The sequence below is a fragment of the Felis catus genome, chromosome B1, assembly GCF_018350175.1.
Source record: "Felis catus isolate Fca126 chromosome B1, F.catus_Fca126_mat1.0, whole genome shotgun sequence".
NCBI classification, from domain to species: Eukaryota; Metazoa; Chordata; class Mammalia; order Carnivora; family Felidae; genus Felis; species Felis catus.
The window spans coordinates 105136987-105157125 of NC_058371.1; the positions used below are offsets into that span (position 1 = coordinate 105136987).

General features: G+C 36.4%; 1 protein-coding gene across 2 annotated transcripts in view; it reads left to right on the forward strand.

The window, feature by feature from the left end:
* The window catches only part of PRSS12 (serine protease 12), a 77945-nt gene that overhangs the window by 16490 nt on the left and 41316 nt on the right, over positions 1 to 20139 (forward strand). For both annotated transcript variants that reach the window (XM_023252847.2, XM_045055926.1), the window contains 3 exons: positions 4481 to 4631; positions 15960 to 16138; positions 17863 to 18004. In XM_023252847.2, the coding sequence (XP_023108615.1) occupies positions 4481 to 4631; positions 15960 to 16138; positions 17863 to 18004 (472 nt within the window). The remainder of the gene's footprint in view (positions 1 to 4480; positions 4632 to 15959; positions 16139 to 17862; positions 18005 to 20139) is intronic.

Sequence of the window (20139 nt, forward strand, 5' to 3'; positions counted from 1 at the left end):
TGTTTACAGAAATATTATATATGAAACATTTATTTTGCTAATGGAAAGTCATGATAGAATCAAGATGGAAAATCATCTTGAAATCAAATATAGAATACAGAAACTACAACAAAATATTGTCACTATATTTATAGGATAGAATATCATCATGGTACCATTATTCTCCTTTGAGTTGTAGACAGCACATTCCATAATATGGATAACTGCCTTGGATAAAGGCTCCTTCCATGCACCACACCCTCATCATGAGATGATGAACTATATGGTTTCAGTACACAAAAATATGCATATATTCATATGAACATAAGTAAAGGACGGACTAGCTGCTTTTCATGACGGCTGATGGGTTTTCTGGGGATCATATTTTAATTTTTTTTAATGTTTATTTTTGAGAGAGATACAGAGTGTAAGCAGGGGAAGGGCAGAGAAAGAGGGAGACACAATCTGAAGCAGGCTCCAGGTTCCAAGGTGTCCGCACAGAACTGGATGCGGGGCTTGAACTCACAAACCGTGAGATCATGACCTGAGCCGATGTTGGATGGTTAACCAACTGAGCCACCGACGTGCCCCTGGGGATCATGTTTTAATGATCTGACAAGCACACAGAAAGTCATTTGAAAGAGCATTCAGTGAGGTAGTTGACTGTCACAGCACACTGTCACAGCATCCCTTCTTGCATTCTCCTTGGAGACGGAAGCATGATCAGATATCCCAGGTCCTAAAAAGCTAGCAGCCAGCCCAGGGCATTGGTTTCTGTTGGAGTACAAATATCAGGGGAAGAATGGAAAAATTTCTCACCACAAAAAAAAAACCAGAGTTTCAATTTAAAGTAATTCCTATGAATTGGCTGGGAGAACCAGTTGGAAGATAGGGGACAGGTATGTGCTCAGAGAACCACAGTTCTTTTTTGAGTGGGCCAGGTGTGTGTTAAATCTTGGTGTTTTGTAAATTTTTCCTTTTCTTCCTTTGATTCTCCACTTTTGGGTAATGCTGCTTTGGGCATTGCATGTTTATGCATTGCTGCCTCAAGGATGATGTAAATTGGGCTCAATAATGCACTGCTTTTTGTAGATTATTACTTGTACTTTATGTTCAACCTGATTGGTAAAATGTTTAACATTTTTCAAATAGTGAAGTAAATCATATGTTGAAAACTAATTATTTTTCTTTCAGGATATCTATCTACTTAAGAAAATTCCTTTTTCTCTCTGTCATCTATCCACCTGTTTATACTCAGACTGCAAAGATAAATTTAAGGTCATTTATAAGCATCTATAAAAATGTAGGAGGTTGAGATAAGTTAGCAGTGAGAGTGAAAAAAGATCCAATGAGAATGAGAGAGGCTCAAATCAGCAAACACTGAGTCTACTTGAAGGCACAGTGATAGACCATAAATACACTTTTTTTAGTTTGCAAATTACATTTAGTGTTTTGTCACCTAGTCTTTGTTGCTTTTCCAACACTTCCTAAGTAGGAGATTGGGTAGCAGTATTGGGTATAGGAAGTAGTAATCTTAATGAACATGTCTGGGAGTTTTATTTATCCATAAGTTAAACATGAGTCAACTACCTCATTGAATTCTCTTTCAAATGATTTTCTGTGTGCTTGTCGGGAGGATGTGGGATGTTGATGTCATTTGGTCTTTGAGTTTTTTTAATATTTTCACAATTACTTATACAGCCAGAAAAATGCCCACATGCTTTAAAATAAAACATGAAAACACACAAAATAAGGTAATATGCCATACGGTTCTGGGTTGTAGGTGATTTTAAGTTTCCTCTTAAAAATTTTTGTTTTTCTGTTATCTCCAAGCTTACCACAGTGGCAGGGGGAGGGGAGGCAGGGGAGAATATAATAACTTAAAAAACTTATACATTTTTCCATCATTTTTTTCTATGTTTTCCAAGCTTTTTAAAGGAAAAATAAACATAATATGCAAATTTAAGTTTCTTACCACCAGTCAGCCATCAGTTAATTATGAGAAGCTAGTATACAATATTGAGAACATGTATATTTATTAAAACTATCTTTATCCTTTTATAAATTATAAGTACTAGTTGATTTATATAAATGAGCTATATTCTAAAGATCAGAATGAGTAAATGTAAATATTCACTGGTCTGAATCTGTGCTGCAAAACTCAAGTATGATATTTGAGTATAAATATGAATATCCCAATACCGTTTACAGACAGCTGCTTACACTATGGAGGAATTAGAAGACTGTTTCATGTGGATAAATGATTAGCATTTGGCAAAAGCTGCAATTAAATTTCTGAATAGGGGCCCAGCCTATTCTGAACCTTTTACCATATTACATCCTTTATTCTAGAAAAATTATCCTGGCTTACTATTTCCCAAACACATTCACCTTTGTGCTTCTTTGTGCTTTTGCTCATCCTGTTCATTTTTCCTGAAATGCACTTATCCCATCTCTGACTTTTGAAATCCCATCCATCCACCTTGGCCCTCTTCAGATAACAGCTTCTTCAGAAGAGATTCCCAGACTACCTTGCTTCTGAATCTCTACAGGTTCCTGATGATCTCTTCTCTGTACTCACTTTGTTCATGTCCTTAGGTAGTGAACTTCGTGAAGGTGGGGTCTGTCTAGTGCTCCTGTGAATGCCCTGCAGCCCTGCAGGTGCCTAATATCTGTTTGTTAAACAGAACTGAGTGAATGAATATTGCTAATTATTTTTCCATGTTTGGGATATTCTTTCTAGGTTTTTAGCTATCACTTGTCAGCCAGTCAGCCCACAGATATTCATTATGTGCCATCTGTATGCCGGGAACCTGAGATACCCAGGTGAAAGAGAAAGGCACTATCTCTGTCCTCAGTTCTAGCTGTTAGGAGGCAGACAATTGACATGTAAACCAATAAATCAATGATAATTTTAGATAAAGTAAATACTCAGAAGGCAATATAGTGAAAAGTACCTTAAGGTACTTCATTAGCTAGGGTAGCCAGGGCAGGCCTTCTAAGCAAAGGACAATTCAGAGCTGAAAACTGAGGGACACAGCCAGGGGAGGATCTGTGGGAACATTATTTCAAGCAGAAGAATCAGGAAGTGTACAAACCCTAAGGTGGGAGTCAACTTCGAGTATTTTGAGGATAGAAGGATGAGGGCATCATACATATACCCTGGTGAAGGAGGCCAAGAGTAGAGAGAGATATTCAGGATAATGACAAGGGCTAGATCAGGGCACTGTGGACCATAATAAGGAATTTGCAATGAGAAACCTTTGGTAGTTCTTAGAAAATGAATATGAACTGATTCATATCCAAATGAATTCTCAATATTGTTTTTTACAGGTATTGGCCATAATGTTCACTACCTTGCTATAATGAGTTAGGTGTTAACTTCAACTTGATTTCTGCAAATATAAAAAAAGGGACCTGGGTGGCTCAGTCAGTTAAGCAACCTGACTCTTTTTTTTTTTTTTAATTTTTTTTTTTTAACGTTTATTTATTTTTGAGACAGAGAGAGACAAAGCATGAACGGGGAGGGTCAGAGAGAGGGAGACACAGAATCTGAAACAGGCTCCAGGCTCTGAGCTGTCAGCACAGAGCCCGACACGGGGCTCGAACTCACGGACTGCGAGATCACGACCTGAGCAGAAGTCGGCCGCCCAACCGACTGAGCCACCCAGGCGCCCCAAGCAACCTGACTCTTGATTTCAGCTCAGGTCATGACCCCAGATCGCGGGATCATGGGATTGAGCCCCATGCCGGGCTCTGCACTGAGTGTGGAGCCTGCTTGAGATTCTCTCTCTCCTTCTGCCCCTTGTTCTCTCTTTCTAAAATAATAAAAAAAATTACATGTTGGTAATGCTCAAGTCACTGTAAATTAAAAAATCAGTGTCACTACTACAATATCATTAAAATCAAATGTGTTTCCAGTAAACTACAGTTTTGAGTGTTTTTTTTTCTGGTTTCTGAGGTTGTTGGGGGAAAAGTGAATTTAGACTACTTCCTCTTTTCTTTTAAATATTTTTTTTTTTAAAGTAATCTCTACACTAAGCGTGGAGCTCAAACTCACAACTCCGAGATCGAGAGTTGCTGGCTCTTCTGACTGAGTCAGCTGAGTACCCCTAGACTACTTCCTCTTAAGAGCTATTTAAATGAACATAATTCAATTTGGAGTACTTTTTTTAATTTTTATATATATATTTTTTCTTAAGTAAGTCTACCCCCAATATGGGGGATTGAACTCACATGAATGGGGGATTCAACTCAGGGTTGAACTCACAACCCTGAGATCAAGAGTTGCATGCTAGGTGCCCCCAGTTTGGAATATTTTAATTGATGAAGAATAACATAATACATAATACACGTGCATGTGTATGTCCAAATCACTGAAGTGGCTTAATAAGTATGATTTAATTGCTGAGAATGGCAAATAAATAGAATATATCTAATCTTATCAGTCAATGTTGATATGTTGGCCTAATTAATTTGTTTCTAATCTCACGCGGAACAGGCCCAGCGTTTCCCGTCATACGCCTCGTGGGTGGGAGCAGCGCCCGGGAAGGCCGAGTGGAGCTCTACCATGCTGGTCAGTGGGGGACTGTCTGTGATGACCAGTGGGATGAAGCAGATGCAGAAGTGATCTGCAGGCAGCTGGGCCTGAGGTTTGTTTTTATTCTTGTTTTTAAATTTTGGAATCTGTTATTTCCATACCCAGAGGCAGGTGCCATGTATTTAAATTGCACATTTCCTCAGAGGAATAGAAAAAGCCACCTGGTGATCTTTCTACTAGGCTGTAGGCTCCCTGAAGAAAATTTATGTGTACTTATAGGTCTCCCTGTCTGTGTCTGAATCCAATTGATTTTATATCCCTAAGAATCTCAGCCTTTTACTACTGTTCATTAGTGGCCTTTACATTGCTCCTAGGTAATAATCAGCATCCTCAGTCACAGCAACTTACCGAAGTCATCTCATGAAACTGGTTGTTAGGCTTTGACTGAAGTTCGGTTCTTCTCCCCAAATATTATCTAAACTTTTGACTTTGCTTTCTTATTTGTTACGTATGTGCTTAGAACAAAGGATGTTTATTAATGTTCAAGGAAAATAATTCCCACAGAAGGTGTGGAAATGAATGAAGCATATACAATAAAAACAGCAGTATGAAAATCAACATACCATGTTGCCCAAGTTGTGATTATTCTACAATAGCATGCTGTAATTTTGGATTTTTAATCTGTTTTTCTTTAGTGATTCTGAACATTGGTTTCACAAGCCTAAAAATTTCAAAATTGATATTTTACTTCAAGTTTGTAAATTTTTTCATTTAGCACTTTGTGGGTGGTAGTGATGGGGGAGGCCTCTTGAGATCAAAGCTTCTCTGTTCATGTATCATATTTTTTCAATTAAGCATAATCCTTGACAGTGAAGTATGATTTTTGAAACTTAAACCATTTATACTCATTTGTTTTGCAATTGATCCCCCTCTTTTTCAAAACTCTGTGTTTATATTGAAGCAATTTAAAGGAAAATACTGACATCTTAACATTTTCCCTTCTTAAAAGTATGTATCTCTTAAAAGTAAGACCACTGTGCTACATGGCCAAATCAACATTATCACAACTAATATAATTGGTAATCATTCTTAACATTGCCTAATACCGCACACATTCAGTTTCCCGTGGTTCTCTCACAATGTCCTTGACCAATAGTTTATCTTAAGCAGAATTTAGTCCACGATCATGCAGTGCATCTGGATGTTGTGTACCTGAAGTCTCTTTGAATCTAGAACAGCCTCTTGTTATTCATGACACTGACTTGCGGAAGAGACAGAACCAGTTGTTCTGGGGAATGTCCTACCTTCTGGATTTGTCTCATTTCTTCTTGCTGGTGTCATTTAGTTTACTCCTCTGGCTCTTGTAATTCCTGAAATAGGAGGCTAGATCCAAATGCTTGATTAGATCAAAGCAAGTATTTTGGCCAGGAGCCATCAAAAGGGATGTGTTCTCCTCTTGCATCACAGAACAACCAGGGGTCTTCCCAACTGCTGAGGCCAAGCTTGAGCATGAGCACTGGGTTAAGGTGTCATTGGCCGAGTCCTTCACTGTGAAGATACAGAGTCCCCCTGTAACCAATTCTGGGACCTACGCGCTATTTCACCATTTATGTGTGGGAAGGGAACAGCATGGCAAATCCTGTGTCTCTAGGTCTTATAATGATCAGTTTACTGTTAAGTTTACTGGTGTTAAGTTTACTGGTATGATCCTTTTCTTTGGGCGGGTCAGAAATAGGGCCAACTAGTTCCCTTTGAGAAAACTGCTATTAATCATTAAATTTTGAGACGAGGTTTTAAAAGTGTCCAGGTGTTGTTGGAGTCAACACAGCATAAAATTATCAGCATGTGCCCTGTTCTCAAAACAACCTGGATTTGAGTCCTACTTCTGGAGATAAGAAGAGTTATAGAATATCTCTTGGTCAGATTCCCTCATCTATAACATATCTCCTAACATATTGGGGCTGTTGTCTAACACAGGTACTAGAGCAGTTAGCACACGTAACAAGTATATAATATACATCAGCTATCAAGGTCAGTCAAATTAGGGACCGTTATAGTTGAAAGATATTATCATTATTTTAAAAAATGTTTATTTATTTTTGAGTGAGAGAGACAGAGTACGAGTGGGGCGGGGCAGAGAGAGAGGGAGACCCAGAAGCCAAAGCAGGCTCCTGGCTCTGAGCTGTCAGCACCGAGCCCAAAACAGGGCTCGAACTCACTAACTGTGAGATCATGATTGGATGCTCGACTGGACTGAGCCACCCAGGCACCCCTAGTTGAAAGATATTATTAACATTCAAAGTGAACCAAGTATTTGGTGGCAAGATTATCAAACATTATTTTTCTATCCAGAACTTCTATTTAGTTAGCTGTTTTATGAATTAAAATATGAATTTCAGATTTTAAAACATTCTAGGGTCTGTATGTGTGTATTTACTGGGCTATCGCTTGTGTAATCATTGGTGTACTAATTGATTTTCATGTTAGTTACTAAAAAACTTACATCTTTGCAAAAAATTTTAAGAACGTTAAGGGTATAGTAATAGCATATTTAACATTACCAGTTGCAGTATGGATTACTCTGTATTTAAGCTATAAAGCTTTTTAATTATTAATATATTTCTCTGGGGAAGAGACAGGTTTTATTGCTTAGAAAAATGCAAAAAAATTTCACAGACACACTGTGAATGTTAATTATATTTACAGTCATAGAAATGACCCTAAAAATTTATGTTGAAATGTACAATTTTCTTGAGAGCCAAAAAGTTTTTTTCACTTACATTTTTTCACATTACATTACACAGGGACCATTTTGACAAACAATAGTCTATTGCATAGAAAGAATGTAGAGATGGAATCACCAGGAAGACTATATTAGCATTGAACGCATGTGAGGGTCACGTGTTTATATCTTTCTTGAGCATTAGCTTATTGCTATATTTTTAAAAAATGTTGATTTATTTATTTTGAGAGAGAGAGTGCAAGCGAGGGAGGAGCAGAGAAGAGGAAGAAAGAGAATCTGAAGCAGACTCCCTGCTGTCAGTGCAGAGCCCAACGTGGGCCTTGATCCCACAGCCTTGAGGTCATGACCTGAACCGAAATCAAGAGTCGGATGTTTAACCCACTGAGCCAGGTGCCCCTTATTGCTTTGTTTTGTATGAGGAGATTCATGTTTAGAAAAGTAAAAGAAAGGAAAAATATGTCCCGATATACAAGGCAGCAAAACTCCTCCACGAGCCTAGGCAACAAGCAACAATTCAGCTTGGTAGACATTTGTTTTTATTGTAAGTACTCTGAGGCCCTGAGCTGATATTGTTTGCTGGATTTCTTTCACTTGATTTAATAATTACCTCATAAGCTTGCATTAAAGCAGTGTTCTGCAACTGTGCTTCCTTTAGAATCTGTTTTGCTTACTTAATGGCACAGCCCTCTCAGATGAAATAGTTTTTAATGGCACATGGTTGATAACAGCGTAATTGTTGCTTGTCTGGATTTATGATTTTTTCCTAAGCAAATTTTATCTCAGTCTTATTTGTTTGTTGAATTCCCAGAGGGAAACTACATCATGCCTCCCTGGAGCGGTAGTTACAATTTCTTTGCGAGATGCTCTTTTTGTTGACTTTCATCTTTTAATGGTGTCTGTAGAGTTTTTGGAGCTGGCAAGCTTCCTAAATACAAAAGAAATTACTGTACTTTTGATACTTCAATTTGATTAACTCAGAGCTTGGAGAAAGATGAGGAACAGGAAAGGAGGCAGCCAGATGTCAGAAAGTTGACTTGAGAATGCATATGTACACAGTGAAGTTTCAGGTGGACACATTTTAATCAGAATTCCTTTTGTGCAGTTAAAGTTAAAACATTTCCTGTGTCTTTCAAAACCCTTAAAAGCATATCTTAGAACTATGACATCATATTTTATTGTGTGGATATGCCATAATTTACATAGGAATTTAAAAATTATGAACACATCTTTCTTAGGGTTTTATTTTATTTTTATTTTTTGGCTATGAAATTATCTACAGAACAATTTTATTGAGTGATCAGAATAAAAATCTGGTACAAATTGCTTTTAAAAAATACTTCTTTCCTTTTTTTTATTTTACTGTTCATTAATTTTTTCACATTTTATAGATTTTACCATAAAGATAAACTTCGTACAGGGAGTAATTGACCAGGAGAGAGACCTTGTCTGGCAGAAGAGGAAATTTGTCCCTCTGTGATTACCTGAAGCCCCAAAGTCATACTGTTAAATGAGAACCAGAATCTTGAGACTTATGGTTCCCACTGTAGAATTTTTTTTCTTTCATGTTATAGTATTTGCAAAATAGCCAGGTGTTATTAAGAATAAATACCAATATAGACCTGAAAGAAATAGGGAAGTCAAGAGATAAAGGTAAATTGTAGGGAGAAAATGATGATGACACATTTTAGATAGACTACATTTGAGGTGCCATAGATACCTCATTGAGAATGCCCCCCCAAGAGGCTGTAAGATAGCAAAACGTTTCAGAGGCAGCTCTGTTTTAGCCAGACAAGTTTTACTATCCAGTGGTGGTATAATGCTGGGCAAATCATTTAATTTCTGGGCCTCAGTTTCCTCATCTGTATATGGGGATCATAATATGGGGTTGTAGGGAGGATTAAATGAGTTAATACATATAAAGCTGTTAGACCAGTGCCTGGCATGCAGTAAGCATTCAATGTACATCAAATATCACTATCGGAAAGGCAGGGGATTTGTTCTCTAGAGAGAAACCTAGGATATTGATCATTAAAGACGAGGTTTTTCACTCAGGTTATAAGTGTCACACACTGATATTTGAAGTGAAAAGACTAATCTTTCATCATAACCTAACAAACAATAATCTTGCACAATAGAATTGCCTGACTCTATTTTGCATCTACTCAAAGTAGTAACTAAGCCTGGGGATTGAATTAGTTAGATGGTGCTATTTATTTGGTCTTTTTCTATGAAAACAAACTTCACACAAATACAATCAGATTAGCTAAATAGATTTAAGAATGTTTTGGATAAGGATCAGAGGTAGAATCAATTTAGTGTTTATTGGGCATTGCTGTTATGTAGGTCAAAGAGCTTTACAGAAAAAAAAAAAACTTGATTTATTAAATCAATGTATTATATTAGAGCACCCCTATTCCACAAATTTATTCTGTGGTCAGAGGGTAAGAAAGTGGGCCACACTGGAAATTTTACTACAAATGAACTGCTGGGGGTTGGTGTGGGAATAATTTCCGTAAGGGAAGGACAAAGAACACACAGCTTTATCAAATTCACGTGGCAATTATTTGACTTTAACAGCCCATGAGTTTTATGTTGCTTTTCCCAATATTGCCCAATCTCTGTAAAAGCAGAGTCATCAGCTTCTTTGATGTTCCCTAAAAGCCAGCACAGTCGAGGACACCAGGAAATACTATGGGCTCTGAAGGAATATGTGTATATGTAAAATTATCTTCTTAATTTTAATAAACTCGAAAATGAGCCAGAAAAACCTAGTCTGTGTTGCATTATAGTTTCCTGGTTCACATTTTGTTGTTGTCATCAGATTTATTCAATTTTTTCTGACTAGTTTATTTCAATTAAACATTTTGTGATCATTAAAGTAATATTTATAAATAATGGAAAATATGTAAATATATAAGGAAGATCATAAAACACCCAAGTAGTGTTTTTTTTTTTTAACGTTTATTTATTTTGAGACAGAGAGAGACAGAGCATGAACAGGGGAGGGGCATAGAGAGAGGGAGACACAGTATCTGAAACAGGCTCCGGGCTCTGAGCTGTCAGCACAGAGCCTGACACAGGGCTCGAACTCACGGACCGGGAGATCATGACCTGAGCTGAAGTCGGACATTCAACCGACCGAGCCACCCAGGTGCCCCCCAAGTAGTGTTTTAAGAGAGCATTTTATCATAGATGACTTTCCCCAGAGTCATGACTAGGGGGTTATTCCTCTGTATCTTGTGTTCTCTCTTAAGGAAGGGATGCAGTTCAGAGGCAATTAATCAGGCCTTTTGTTTTTCCCTAGGACCATCTATCACATGATCTTTAACATATTTGAAACACAATGTATTTCAGTTACTCTGCCCAGCCTATCTTGAATCACTCCCAGCTAATCATTAATTTAGGGTTGGTTTTGGAGGGGGGGGTGGTAGGGAATAAAAATACTTTAGTCTGTAACCTTTTAGCCTAAATATTGTACAAAAAATGATACTAATCTTTTAAATCTCTAAAAATATATGTTAGCTAAGAATGCATTCCTGTTGTCTTAATTTGACCATTACCTGACCATTTGACCTGTCATTTGTTCAGTAGCCATGAATATTTCTTCTGTGAATAGCCTGATCTTCTCCCTTCCCCTACTTTATGTTGGTTGTTTTGTCTTTCATTATAATGTAACTATAACATTATTACTAATTTCTAGGAGTTCTTTTCTTTGATTGCTGTTATATATTACAAATATTTCTTCCTGCTTGTTGGTTTGCCTTTTGACTATGATTATGGTGTGTTTTGCTATACAGTATTTAAATTTATATGTGGTTAAATTACACTTTTTTTTTTCTGACTTTTGGGTTTCTTATCTTGCTCAGGAAATCCTCTTTGTCCCAAGGTGATGTTATTCTTATACTATGGTCTTTATTTTATTCTAGTGACTTCTTAACCTTCCTTTCTCCTATCTTCCTTTCTTTCTTTCTTTCTTTCTTTCTTTCTTTCTTTCTTTCTTTCTTTCCTTTTAATGTTTCTTTTTTTCTTTGAGAGAGAGAGAGAGAGAGAGAGAGAGAGAGAGAGAGATTGAGAGAGAGAGATTGAGAGAGAGAGAGAGAGAGAGAGAGAGAGAGAGAGAGAGAAGTGGGCTCTGTGCTGACAGCCGAAAGCCCGATATGGGGCTCTAACCCATGAACCATGAGATCATGACCTGAGCCAAATCAGACACTTAAATGACTGAACCACCCAGGTCCGTCCTTCCTTCCTTCCTTCCTTCCTTCCTTCCTTCCTTCCTTCCTTCCTTTTCTTTCTTTCTTTCTTTCTTTCTTTCTTTCTTTCTTTCTTTCTTTCTTTCTATATTTACCTCTTTAAACCCTCTGAAATTTATGTTTTGCTTCTGAGTTGGGATCAAATTTTATATTCTTCCATATTTTATATTCTTCCATATTCCTTATAGCACCTAATCCTGGCTCAGTGAATTGTACCCATTGAAATTTTCTTCGGTAGATCTTTTTCTTTCCTGGCATTTATCCCAGGGCAATGATCCAAGGAGGCTGTTAATCTGCCTTTCTCCAAAGCTTTCCTATCTGGCTTCCCCATGACCTTCATCAGTCATCCTGTCTCCTCTGCCTGTGTTCTCCAACTTTCAGTGTTCTCTACATCAGCTTTCATATTTGCTTTCATTAATCTCTTTCCTTTAGAGCAAGGGTCAACAAACTTTTCCTGTGAAGGGCCAGATAGTAAGTACTTTAGACTTCACAACTACTCAACTGTGCCTTTGTAGTACAAAGGCGGCCATAGATAGTAAGTTGGGAATGAGTGTGGCTTTGTTCCAAAAAACCTTATTTCTGGACAGTCCAATTTGAATTTCATATGGCCTTCCTGTGTCAAAAACTATATTCTTGATTTGATTTTACCTCAACCATTTATAAAGTGTAAAAACCACTCTTCACTCCTGGCCATATAAAAACAGGTGGTGTGCTGAATTTACCCCTTGGGTGGGAGTTTGCTGATCTCTGCTCAGGAGCCACAGCAAGGGATCAGATTCTTTGCTTTCATCCTGGACTGTCCCTGTTAAAAAAGGTGCCACAGGTCTCAGGAATGCATCTCTAAGCACCTCCCTTCTTTGAACCAAACTTAGTAAATATATTAACATATTTAAAATAATACATTTCAGTTATTCAGGCTTCCAAATTCTGGACTAACTCACCATCAGTACATGACTTTAGAGTTATTTTCAGTGGGTATTACACTGTTCCCATGTTCAATTCCGTGTGAATGTTCTATGAAAATCTTTTCTTTTGGAAGGCGATATCTACTCTACTATGGGCAACTTAAAACATTTTAATTTATTCACAGCCTTAGAGACTACTATTACAAGATCATTTGGGTATAGAATATATTTTTCTGGGAGCATAAATGCTATCTTTAGAAAAAAAATTTTTTTTGGTTACTACAATTGTTTTGGTAAAATGCCTTACATGCACTAAAAGGCTTGAAATTGTTGGCCTCCGATTATCTGTGTCTCTGCCACAAGAATCCCAAATTGAGTGATGCAAGTCATAGCTTAATGATCTTTTGGGCCATCATCTTACGGTCCTTAAAAAAACAACAACGTAGACTTGTCCAGTATCTTACAGGCTACAGATTACTTCCATAAGTAATTTTTTTTTAGTGATTTCAAAACAAATTAATTAATTAATTAATTAAAACATGTTTGCAACCTTAAAACCAGAAAACGTTAAGATTTTCATTGATTCAACCCTGCCCACCACTTGCCTGACTCTACCTTTGGGGAGCAGGGAGAACAAAAACTATGCTGTTTGTTTAAACCAAATGCCAAATGGTTTTTAGATAAATTTCTTAGCAGTGAAAAATATGCTCTTCATCAACCATGAAGGGGAAGCTTCTTGAAAGTGCCAGATTGGGAAAGGTACCAACATTTATTCAGTTCCTGCTTTGCATCAGTTTAATTCTTATAACCCTGCAAGGGAACATTTATCATCCCTATGTTCAAAAGAAGCATTTCAGGCCTGGAAGGTTTTTGTAACTTCTCCGGGGCAGCTTACATTGGTAAAAATAGAGCCCAGATTTGAATCTGAAGGCCTGTCTCCACATCTGCTTTTCTTCTTCAAAGATTCAGCTTGGAAAGAATAAGCTTTTTGACATGGTCAGTAATATATGAACATGTATATGTGTGTCCATATTACACTCTTCTGTGGGCACATAGGCATACATTGAAACAACTGAAAACTTCATTTAAAAAAATCCTATTAATTGAGCATTTATTCCTTCTTTCCAGAAGAGTAGAAATGGCTTTTTGTTCTGCGATATGTATCCCCTAGCAAAACAAATTCACTCACCAAGTTGTATCATTTGATAATTTCATTTGTGTTAGGATTATTTTTTTTCCTTTCACGTTTGTCTGATTAGCTCTACATCTTAATCTTTAATATTTGTTGGGGCAGTCTTCTTAGAGGCTACTGTATGACAAATATCAGGTAGTGACTCAAGTGTCAGGATTCTAAATTTAAAAATTTTAACTCCACCAAAATATGCTGCATAAGCTACCTATTTTTCCTTTCCTCCAGCTTTCTTCACACCTCTTCCTATAAACATTCCTTTATCTTTCCCCTTGCAGAATCTCTGGATATTAAACAGGAAGTGGGTCAAGTGATAATGGAACAAGTATTTGCTTTAATGGTATTTAAAAAGCTTAACTTTATTAATACCTTTAATAAAGGGTATTAAAGGGTTTAACTTTCAGATGTTTGGGGGTTTTCCTTATTGTTTAATTAATTAATTAATTAATTAATTTTAAGTTTATTTATTTATTTATTTTAAGAGAGAGAGAGAGAGAGAGAGAGAGAGAGAGAGCATGAGCAGGGCAGGGGGCAGAGAGAGGAAAGAGAGAGAATCCCAAGCAGGCTCTGCACTGTCAGAGTAGAGCCTAGTGCGGGGCTTGATCTCACAAATCATGAGATCACGACCTGAGCAGAAACCAAGAGTTGGATACTTAACCAACTGAGCCACCTAGCCACCCTTTGGGTTTGTTTTAGACACGTTCTCTTAAAAGAAACTTCAAAGGTATCTAGATTAGTCAAATAAGCTCTTCTTTAACCATGAAGTTGATTATCTAAAACTCTGCCATTGCTGGGGTATTATACACATTTAGCAAACTTTTTTTTCCCTTCAATATATTTTGGTTTAAATTCTCAAGGTAGTTATAATGCTGTGAGAAAAAGGCAATTAAAATAATGGGGAATAACCACGAATATAAATGCTCTACTCTAAAAATTAAAAGGCTAAAAGGTGTTGAAATTGCAATTTCTGAAGTTATTAATCATTTTGATAGTCAATCATGATCATTTTGAGTGAAATCTGACGTTCTAGAATGTGGTATCACTTTGAATTGTGGCAGAAGTAAATTTAGTACAAATAAATTTGAGTGAAGAGATGTTTTAGTTAGAAATATGTTTGGTTGTGAGTAACAGAGAACTGAAAATAACAGTGGCTTAAGCAAGGTAAGAGTTTATTTCTCAAGAGAACAGAGGTAGCCAGCTCAAGGCTAGTATGGTGGTTCCACAATCATCAGGGCCCAGGCTCTTTCTTGCTTGTAGTTCTGTCATTCTTAACATAGCACCTCATGGACCAATATAGCTTCTCAAGCTCTAGCCATCACCTCTGCCTTGCAGTCAGCAGAAAGGAGAGAGTGGAACAAAGATACTTCCTGGAAGTGATATAGGACAACACTTCTACTTAAATATGATTGGTCAAAACTTAGTCATCTAAGATGGGTACAGAGTTTGAGTTTGGGATGATTAAAGAGTTCTGGAGATGGGTGGTGGTAGTGGTAATAGTTGCACAAGAATGAGAATGTGCTTAGTACACTTAAAAATGGTTGGGGCGCCTGGGTGGCTCAGTCGGTTGAGCATCCGACTTCAGCTCAGGTCACGATCTCGTGGTCCGTGAGTTCGAGCCCCGTGTCGGGCTCTGGGCTTATGGCTCGGAGCCTGGAGCCTGCTTCCGATTCTGTGTCTCCCTCTCTCTCTGCCCCGCCCCGTTCATGCTCTGTCTTTCTCTGTCTCAAAAATAAATAAAAAAAAAACATTAAAAAAAATTTAAAAATGGTTATAAAGTGGTAAATGTTATGCTCTGTGTATTTTAAAACAAACAGTCATCTGGAAGGAGAAGAGGCTGGGAAATGTGGTCTTTACTCAGGATAGCCATTGCCCTCCTAAAAATCTGTGGTTCCATTTCTAATGAAGAAAAGGAGAGTAAATATTGGGAGATAACTAGCAGTCTAAAACATTTGTGAAGGCCGGGACGCCTGGGTGGCTCAGTTGGTTAAGCGTCCAACTTCGGCTCAGGTCAGCCCATGTTGGGCTCTGTGCTGACAGCTCAGAGCCTGAAGCCTGCTTCAGGATTCTGTGTCTCCCTGTCTCTCTGCCCTTCCCCTGCTCGTGTTTTGTCTCCCTTTCTCTCTCAAAAATAAACAAACATTTAAAAAAAATTTTAAAACATTTGTGATGGCCAAAAATATAAAGAGTAACAAATGAACAAGAAGGAAAGAAATACAGCTAGTCATATATGACCTATGAGAGTGAATTGGTAAGGGGAAGTATGGATTAATCATAAATATGCCTTTACTGGGGTAAAAGAAATTATGTCAGACTAACTTTTAATGTCTAATCCAGAATTCTTATGTTTGTTCAGTGGCATTGCCAAAGCATGGAACCAGGCATATTTTGGGGAAGGCTCTGGTCCAATAATGTTGGATGAGGTACGCTGTACTGGGAATGAGCTTTCTATTGAACAGTGTCCAAAGAGTTCCTGGGGAGAGCATAACTGTGACCATAAAGAAGATGCTGGAGTGTCCTGTACCCCTCTGACAGGTAAGAATTTCACCCCATTAATCTACCAACTCTTGCCCGCACCACCATCTGGGCTTACCTTTTTTTCTCTTCAGTTTAAGATAATATAAATGAGCATGCAAATAAATCCTACAAATAAAACTAAAAAACAAAAACAAAAACAAAAACCCAAATGAACACAGCTGTGTACTAAAATGGTATGTTCTTATCCATAAATATTTCTGAATTTGTCACCCTAAAGCTATACAGTCCTAAAAATACAATTTTGTTGCAATATATAATGAAATAATCAAATCCAATAATCAAAATCAGTGTGCAATGATAAATTTCATATACTAGGTATATATTTAGTTCCTTTATCAATTGACCTGCCTTGTCTCAGAATACGTTCCTAACTGGTGAAACCATATTGATGGGATTGTCGGGTAAAGCACACTAGTAAAGGAACCAACTTAACTTGCCGGTGCTCACCTCTCCAACTGTTCCAAATCGCAGCATGCTGGTCAGGATGTGTTATAAGAAGGGCATGTCTGAATACAAATAAGTGCGTTTGCATATGTACTTACATGTTTTGTGGGAAGAAGGGGGAAAGGGACAGACAAGAAGTTGGGTCATCACAAATCCATTGTTTCTATGGTAAAAAGAACTTGAGAAAATAAGTGGGGTTTGTAATCTTTCTTTAAAAAATGAAAATAAAAACTTTGGAGGGCCCATGAAATGCTGAAGTTATACCTTTTTATTTATATATTTCTATACATGCTGTTGTTTTTATTAGCAGAATAACATGTTTATATACAATAGAAATATAAAATTTATACCAGATTTTAAGCCAGAGCACATCATCTCTTTGGGTCTCCATTTCCTCCTCTTTCAAATGAGTGTAATTTTGTAGTGTTACTGTGATGGTCAAATGAGGTAAAATGTGTAGCAGTGTTTTGCAGACTGTAAAATATTACATTAATAAGTGTGTTGCTAAGAGACCATTTTCTTTACAGATCCCAGAGATTCATGAAAAGTATCACCTTTACCCAGGATTATTTATATGTTTCATTTGGGGATGTTTGGATTATCTTGCATGGAAATGGCTTTTAAATCTACTTTTGGGGGGATAAATGTATTATATATCTGGTACGCAGCTCTTAACAGGGTTTTCTGGGAATTAGTTATTCATTGAACTCATAAGCTTCAAATTCAGATCTGTATTATCAATAAAAGAACACAAGTGAGACGTGTACCCCAGTTTTTATAATTTATGAATGCCTAAGGAATAATAAATGCATTGACACGATAGACCACACTTTAACCAGAATAGCTTTTTCTGTCTTCGTATTTCAGTACTTTTTTCATTTGCAGTTAAAATTTTGAACCATTTCCAAGTTTCGATGTTTTCTTATTTTTTAAGTTTAAATGACTAATTTTCTCATACTTCTGGAGATTGAAGCTATAGGAAATTTCCCAAATATTATTTAATCTGGGGAAATCTAAATAATGAGTTTGGAATTATATCAGAGTATATTTTTCTGATCAGAAATTAGAAGTGCAAATAAGGAGAAAAGAATATTTTGTTAGGACAAATATATGTTATGTCATACTTCAGAAACAGTCCAATGACAGATCACTGAGCAGTCTTGAAATAAGTTAAACAAAAGGCCTAGAGAGAGAGGTGATAATTTTAGTGAAATTAAAATGTTGTTCCTTTTTTGGTAAGTGGTTTGCTCAGTCTCTGTGTCTCCTTCTTACCACAGATGGGGTCATCAGACTTGGAGGTGGTAAAGGCAGCCATGAGGGTCGCCTGGAGGTGTATTACAGGGGACGGTGGGGGACTGTCTGCGATGATGGCTGGACTGAGCTGAATACATATGTGGTTTGCCGACAACTGGGATTTAAGTAAGGTCCATTGATATGATGCAGCTCAATGCAAGTTACATTTTTTAAATTCTCATTTTACAATCCTTACTTATAATTTCTATCATACTAACAGTGCATGTTCTCTATCATCTGTCTACCTACCTACCTGCCTATTCACCTATCTATATATGGAGTAACTATAAAAAATAAAAATTAAAAAAAATAACATTTTCTGTGATGACAAATAACCATGTCTTGTTTTTATCTCATTACCTTTCCTGTCACCACCCCTCTTCTTGAGTAATTGACTGGAGCCATCGGTGACTTTTAGGTTTTCTTTGTGTCCATTCAAGTAAGACTGTATGCTTTGAATGCTCGACTTTCTTCTGACGCATCACTGCTATTAGATGTTCTTAGTTCTGACATCATTGTGTCTAAAATTGCAGGCAAGCCCAGTGTCAATCCCTTGCTTAAATGTGATGATAATTATCACTTTTATTTGAGAAAAACAGCCTTCTTGTCATGAGATGACCTTTAGAACTCACCCTTGACCTTACTCTCTTAAAAGCTAGTATCAAACTTTGGGCAATATATTTCATGTCACACACATAATGCATTCCAGAGTAGAGATTTCAGTTGGTCTGCAAATGATGCCTTTTAGCTAATATTTGAATGAAGCCTATGAATGCCCATTCTTTCTTGTTTTTCATATTTCTGGGTCATGCTTGAATTAATTCTCAGGCTTGGAAAAATTGGCAAAATTATTTCATGCTTGAGACAGAGCTAATTGCATATACTCATTAAACCTTAAAAATATACTTTCATCCAAGCTAGGTATGATCGTGTTTAAACATATTTTTTAAATTTGTCAAAGTAATGTAAAATATTAGATTTTAGAAAATAAAAATTAAAAACTACCCCTAATTTTTCCATTCTGAAACCATTATTATTATAATTTGTGTGTATAATTTTATAACAACTTTAATAGTAAGTACATGCATTTTCTATCCATATTTCTTACCTTTATAGTACTACAGTCATAATTTTTAATGATAACATAATGTCCATTGAATATTCATGTCATAATTTACTTAATATTTAGGTTAGTTTAATTTTTCCTGTTATAACTAATGATATCATGAAGATATAACTACATATTATTGCCCAATATTTTGAATTTTCATGGACAGTGCAGTTATAATGATTGGGTTGAGGGGTATGATGTACAAACCAAATAAATATTAATGCTTAATTAATAAGAATTATTTAATAAATACTATTTCATCTTTAAGTGAATGTTAGACCTGAGAACTGCATTCTATTTTCACAGATTTAGAAAGATTCATAAATATTATTAGTCACTATCTTCATATTTTTCCTTATTAATAAAAACAACAGAATGAGACTTAGTGTTTCTATTTTATTAATTTTGTTTTGCAAATATATTCAATTTTTCTTGTATATACAGAGAATCAGAATTTAATGGTTCAAAAAATATTCTCACTAATATTTGTTAACAGTTCTATAAGATTGTGTTGGAAGGTAAAATAGGCATGTACCACATGTACTTTTGGTTTACAGGAGAATTTCTAAAGCAGAATACCATTTTGGGATGAGGAATGGGTGAACTCTAAGTTTCTTTGCACAAATAAAATGCCAAAGTAAAATGACGTCTTGTCATCTGTTCTATAGTTGATATGGACAGACAGCAATCAGAATGATGCATTATTTGGATAAATGGTATAAGTTGAAAGTGGTAGCAATATGAGATTTAGGATAATTTTTTTTCTAGCTCAGATTTGATTAGTCAGCAAAATAGGGGAAATCTTAGAATAATTAATTAAAAGCTGCACTGTTTTAATCTATTAAAATGTTCATCTTCTTAGATAAATGTATCAAATATGTGCAAAGGAAAATAATTGGGAAACTTCATGCCAGAAAGATCTCTTTATATTCTTTGTACAGAAATAATGAAAGCATTCAGTGAGGGAAGTGATTGACATAAAATTTTAAGAGTAAGAGTTTAATTACATAGACTCTTAGGCCTGAAAGGCACCTTAAATAGTTTTTAGCTCAGTGAATTCTGGAGATTTGGATTTTACAGAACAAAGAAAGTAAAATTGGTGAAGGATGAATGACTTAGTTACCAATTTTTTTTTTTTGCAGATTTTACC